Source organism: Lygodium microphyllum, chromosome 23 (genome assembly GCF_053477565.2).
Source record: "Lygodium microphyllum isolate KBCC chromosome 23, Lygodium_microphyllum_v1.1.10, whole genome shotgun sequence".
In the NCBI taxonomy this organism is placed as follows: Eukaryota; Viridiplantae; Streptophyta; class Polypodiopsida; order Schizaeales; family Lygodiaceae; genus Lygodium; species Lygodium microphyllum.
Genome location: NC_141157.1, coordinates 70,932,888 through 70,938,887, shown reverse-complemented (window position 1 = coordinate 70,938,887; position 6,000 = coordinate 70,932,888). Strand labels below are relative to the sequence as shown.

The 6,000-nt window shown below is 41.0% G+C and overlaps 1 protein-coding gene across 1 annotated transcript in view; it reads left to right on the top strand.

Annotated features, from left to right (window-relative positions):
* Window positions 1–284: 284 nt before the first annotated feature.
* Window positions 285–6,000, top strand: part of GAS41 (YEATS family protein) — a 55,259-nt gene continuing 49,543 nt past the window's right edge. The window contains exon 1 of the mRNA XM_087664298.1: window positions 285–613. Within this exon, the coding sequence (XP_087520424.1) occupies window positions 590–613 (24 nt within the window). The 5' untranslated portion in view covers window positions 285–589. The remainder of the gene's footprint in view (window positions 614–6,000) is intronic.

Below are 6,000 nucleotides of genomic sequence, written 5' to 3'. Positions count from 1 at the left end.
ATTGTGAAAGAGATTAGTCGGGGGGCAGATCAAGTGCAAAGCCTAGAATTGTTGTAGCATAATTAATATGTTAGGCCATGATGACTCTCAAGTCTTAAACCTGGTCGATGCCTTAAATTTTTATATCTGGATTATTATTTCTGCTATCTCAACACAAAAAGAAATATTGCCACGTGTAAATTATAAAACCTTTTACCCAAATCCGTTGGGATGGTGTGAAAAGGAGCGATCCTTTCTGGAAAAGCGTATGGGCCTTAGTTCTCAATCTCACTATTATTAAGTTTTGCGCAATCGTTAAACGCGAGACGCACATTGTTCAACGGCAAATGCACCATGTGTTCAGCGCGCGCGTCTTTCTCTGAGCAAATGTGTTGCTTGGCAATGGCGGCTGCAACAGTTCGAGAATGAAACTCAGTTTTTATTATAGGCACACTGTCGCGACATGTAAATTTGTTCCTCCCCTTCCTTCCCCCCCCTCTCTCTCTCTCTCTCTCTCTCTCTCTCTGTGTGGTCTATTGCGACGTCGTCTGCAGAGTGCGAAAAGAATTTCGCCAAAGTCTAAGGCATATTAAACCCCCTCGACTTCGCAATGAAGAGGAAGGCATCTGCTCCGGTAAGTCACCGCTCCTCTGCTTCGTTGGGTCTGTAGTCCTTAACTGACGCTGAGCTGTTGACGCAGGGCATAATTGAAAAATTGCATTTTCTTTAGATAATATTCTTTTTTCTTCATTGCATTTGGTTGAGAATTCTCCACACTACCCTGTACTATACGTTCGCTTGCTTTCTTTTATTTAGTTTAGAGTTGACTAAGTCCAATTAGGATTATCAAAGGTATGCAACATTGACCCACCATGTTACATCTTAAGAGACATTCAAATAAAAAGCCTGGGGAAAGTAGAGAATAGAAGAATAGCCAATAGCAAAACTGAATGACATATCTCGTAAGCTCATATAGACTGATGGGAGTGTAGACACCTTGAACCAATCACTCCGATGTGGTGATTCGGGAATGGGTGACTCAAGCCACTGACCCAAATGAGAGATGATAGCCAGGAGCTACTGAAGGCTCAAAGACCTTTCCAGCTTAGTCAGTCAGTTTGTAGCTGGATTGATACTGCTTGGTTGAGTGGATTTCGTTTTTGACATGTTGTAGGTTGGTCAACAACATTTATTGGCAGCATTTAGTGGAGGTCGGCCAATATTTCTGCTATGCCTGGTAGCTAGTTGAAACTTGGCTGGTTTCTCTAGTTTCCAGCTATTTGTAGTTGTGGCGATCTAGCTTACACACACACACACACACACACACTCTCTCTCTCTCTCTCTCTCTCTCTCTCTCTCTCTGTCTCTCTCTCAAGTGTTCACTCTTCCATCTGCCTGTTTTGCTGCCCTCATTGATGCATATGAGCTACATGTAGGGGTTGATCAAGACATCCTTGTATTCAATCTCCGTTTTTAGATTAGTTCAGTCCCATTCCTTCATTCTCTTTGTTCTTTCTTGTCTCTCTCCTTGTTCATGATTCTCTTCTGTTTTGCACACTCACATGGTATCAGAGCCAAACGAGGAATTATAGTTGCTTTGAAGTGGAGATGCCGTGTTTATGCATGTACAATCTGGGTGACATCAAAACACAGCCTTTGATATCACCTGCTCCAGCCCCAATGAGGTCTTCTACAACTTGCTGCCCACTTTTTGCAGCCTTTGTAGCAGTTTTCTTCCCTATTTAGAGTGTCTCAACATCAAAATGCAACAATTTCTTGTATATTTTCTTTTGTGTTTTTATTAGTTTTGTTGAGGGATAGATGGCTAGCCAATCCAATTGACAAGTTAGGGTGCAAGCCACTATCAAGGTGCCTCAGAGAGAATCTGATGTCGATGTCAATCATACCAACTCCTGAAAATAGAAAAGAATCATAGTAGCTCTTGATATTTGTTAACAATGCCTCTAAAGTAACACATGTGACTATCTTGTCACCGATGCCACATCACATAAATGACCATGGATTTCCTACCTTTGACCAGGCCGCTAAAGTATCCCCTTATGTGAAACAGGATTAGAAGCCAATCCGGCTCTTTGTCAAACAGCCCATCATGAACTTGGATGTCAATCTTAGCTCCAGGATTTGAAAAATTTGCCAAACTTTGGTTGATGCGTTAGGGAAACCCCTCTTTGGATCTTGTGTGCCTGTATAAAAGTATAGATGAGGTCGAATCATCCCACCTTATCACCCTCTCACACTCCCTCTTTGGCACTAGAGAGTTGTGAGGAATGTCTTGTAAACCTAGCCTTCCTCCTCAAAAAGGGTGGTAAAACCTGATCAAGTACTTAATTATGGCAATTAATAATTGGGCATAAACTAAAATGCATACATTACCTTAACAATCTTGGACAATAGACATTCGATTGGTCCCAAAGCTGGTGCCTCTTTTGGTATTTTTTAAATCTTTGATTGCCAATGGACAGTGTACAAGTTGAGATTCCACAATCTTCTTTATTGATCCAAAAGCCCCTTTTGTACTTACAATCAACAAGCAAGTTGGGCCAATTGCCTCTTGATTTTCACCCAGGAATTGTACAAATGGAACCACCAACTAGCCAAATGCTACCCCAATTTATATTGGATGACCTGACATCTGAAATCCTTGTTAATTTTACGAATTTCAAGTGTTGATTTCAATGTATGATGACTATTTTTGTTGGTACGGGTCCCAAGGTGGCTATCAAACTTTACAAAAGAAATCCTCTTGCTGTCCACAAAGTTTGATTGAGATCTGTTGAGAATGATTGAGAAATGTTGAGGTCTTTTGAGAAATTACTGTAGGTGAGAGAAAGCCAAGATGAGAGAGAGAGATGATTTTCTTTATGAGAAAACCCTAAAATTTGCCTATTGCCTGCTCGAGCTTGCATTAATGTAGTCATCTACTTTGCCAGTCACCTTTAAAATGTTGTCACTTGATCAACAATGCTGTTGCTAGCCCTTGGAAGGTGTCTTCCTATTGAGGCCCCTAGATGGTTGTCTTTTGCAGCAAATTGCTGTTCTCTAATTAAAAAAATGGACAAGTAGCTCCCTCTCTCTCTCTCTCCCAGACTGTAAACTAATTGAATGGTTGCGACCCGGCCCCCAAAGATGTTTTCTCAGTTTGCATGGGCATTTTTGCCAAATGGCAGTTCTTCAAATCCAATTTTCAGCATTATCTAGCTATTAAATTACATTTTAAAATTAAATCATCTTAAAAATTAATTTCAGCCCTTCCAACCTTGCCCAAAATTAAATATGTCTATTCGTAATTAAATTGGCTAGGCCATTTGCAACTTGGAGTAGTCTCCAACCTTTGCAGACCCTTTGATTGGCATTAATTAATTAATTAATGCTAGTTCCTAGTGTCATTATTGACACTTATTAACCAAACAATTGTGCCAGGGTCAAAACTGACACCAATTGACCCCCAAGGCCCAATTGACATAACTTTTCATAACTTTTTACTTTAACACCCGTTGCATCCTTAGGGTCCTTGGCGTATTACCATGAAATAACTGCCATGTACATCACATGTGCTAAACAACCTAGCATATTTGATTAATAACTTAATCAAATGTTGTTCGCAAGATTAAAGCATCTTAAAAAAGAAGGTGGTTGAGACATTATGAGTTAGAATTGAGTTGTGTGTGAGTCTTGCACAAAGACTAGCCTTCACAATCAGCACAAGATACTTTGTAGAAGAGCATCGACTTTGACCATGTGAAGATATGCTAGGGTTTGCACTAAGGAAACACAGCATGTACGACCAAGATTGAAATACAAAGACTCAGATAGAGACAAGCAAAACTCAAACCCTAAATGCAAAACACAAAACACAATAACTCAAAACTCAAATACAGAGAGAAGAAACTCTGAAGTGAATGAATGTTATAAATGAATGTAAGAGTGTATAGAATGCCGAAGGGAAGAGCAATGCAGTGTTGTAGAGTGACGTCCACTGGAGACGGATCCCAAGTGTCGTGACCACCAATGTGAGTGCTAGAGTGCGAGAAACACCAAATGTCGATCACCAGGGTGTTAGGGAATTGAGGTGACAATATGAGAGGTGTTTGTTGATATAGATGGCTTGCTAGACAACAAAAATACAAGTATTGCAGCAGTCACCTGGTGGGAGAGATGGCAACAGCTTGTTGCTTGGCACCAGATGTTGAAAACATAGGTTGATTAGGTGCTACGATGGCACAACAGATGGAGACTTCCAAATAGAAAGGCGATGGTTGGAAACAGACTGTCTAGGGCTGGATAGTGATGGGCTGTAGTCGGTGATGGTTGGACAGTAGATGGTAGGTGGGTGATGACTGAAATTTGCACGGTAGAGTGAGAAACCTACACAAAGGGATAAGGTTGAATGGTAAGGAGCCTATCTATTCATAGATGTTGAAGGGTGCCCCAAAAAATTAGGATTTTGGGGGACCATTGAAACTCTCTTGAATTGTGGACCAAATTTGTATTTTTTATTAATTAAGCGTATTTTGGGGTTGTTTAAATATGCTAATCAGCTGTAAAGCGCATTTTAGCTCAACACCTGTGATAGTGATGGAGATGGTGATGGTGATGGAGACAAAGAAAGTGCAGCCTACAGTCCACTTCGGAGATGGAAAAGACTGCAATTGTGAGGGAGAAAGGCAGGATCGAAGCTCAGCACAGAAAACAATAGACAGTATGAGAGTGAAGCACGACACCCAATGCAATAGATTGAAAGAGTGTAAATTGAAAGTACAAGGTACAACCCTTAAACCTTAGGGTTGTAGGGGGTGTTCACACCCGAGCATGGTAAGTCTCCGTAAGTGTGTGCTATAAGCACATATGAAATAATACCACAAGTTTGGGTAAAAAACCCTCTCCTAGCGAGAGTAAAAAGTGCCCCAATGTCCTATTGATCACCGACACTCCTATGTGAGCGTAGGCGTAAGTGAGGTGTGAGTGAAATACCCAACAAACCCCCCTCGAGTGAAGAGTGATCAAGAGTACAAGGATCATCCGTCTCCAAAGGAGATCAAATTTAAAGCATTGCGAAATGCTTCAAATTTTTCACGAGGAAGAGCTTTGGTGAAGATGTCTGCTACATTACTGGTGGTAGGACAATAGACAAGGCTAATATCACCTGCATGTAGCCTCTCTTTGACAAAGTGAGTGTATCTCAATGTGTTTCATGCGTGCATGAAACACTAGGTTCCGTGCTACTGCAACGGCGCTCTGATTGTCAGTGAACAAAGGAGTAGGCTCCGTAACAGATACATCCAGATCAGCTAGCAAGTGTCTAATCCATATGCATTCAAGTGTGGTAGTGAAAGCTGCCTTGTATTCAGCTTCACATGACGATGTGGCAAGAGTGGACTGTTTCTTGCTAAGCCAAGATACGCAAGATGAGCCAAGAAAGAAACAATTGCCACTAGTGGAGTGAGGTGAATCATAATCACCAATGCAATTAGAAACACTGTAAGCATGTAACAGCAGTGGTTTCCCCTTGGCATAAAGCAATTCAAGAGATCTAGTACCCTGCAAGTAACAGAAGATTCGCTTAACAGCTTGCCAATGTGACATGCGTGGCTGATGCATATATGTGCTCAGGGCTGAAATTGCAAGCTGTATGTCCGGCCTAGTGTTGCATAAGTAAATAAGACATCCAATGGTTGGAGCATATGTGTGTATATTAAACAAATCACTGTCATCATGTAAGACAATTTTAGTCCAGGTTCCATTGGTGTACAGACTGGCTTGCAGTCCTGTAAGCCAAACTTTTCAAGAAGTTTACCAATGTATCTTGACTGTGATAACCCAATACCTCTAGCATCATGTATGAACTGAATGCCCAAGTAATAATGCAAAGACCCCAAGTCAGACATGCCAAAAGTTTGCTGCAAATTTTGTTTAAATGCTGAAATTTGGTCAGTATGTGTCCTTGTAAGCAAGAGATCATCAACATAAAGACAAATGATTAGCATGGTTCCCCCCTCTTTA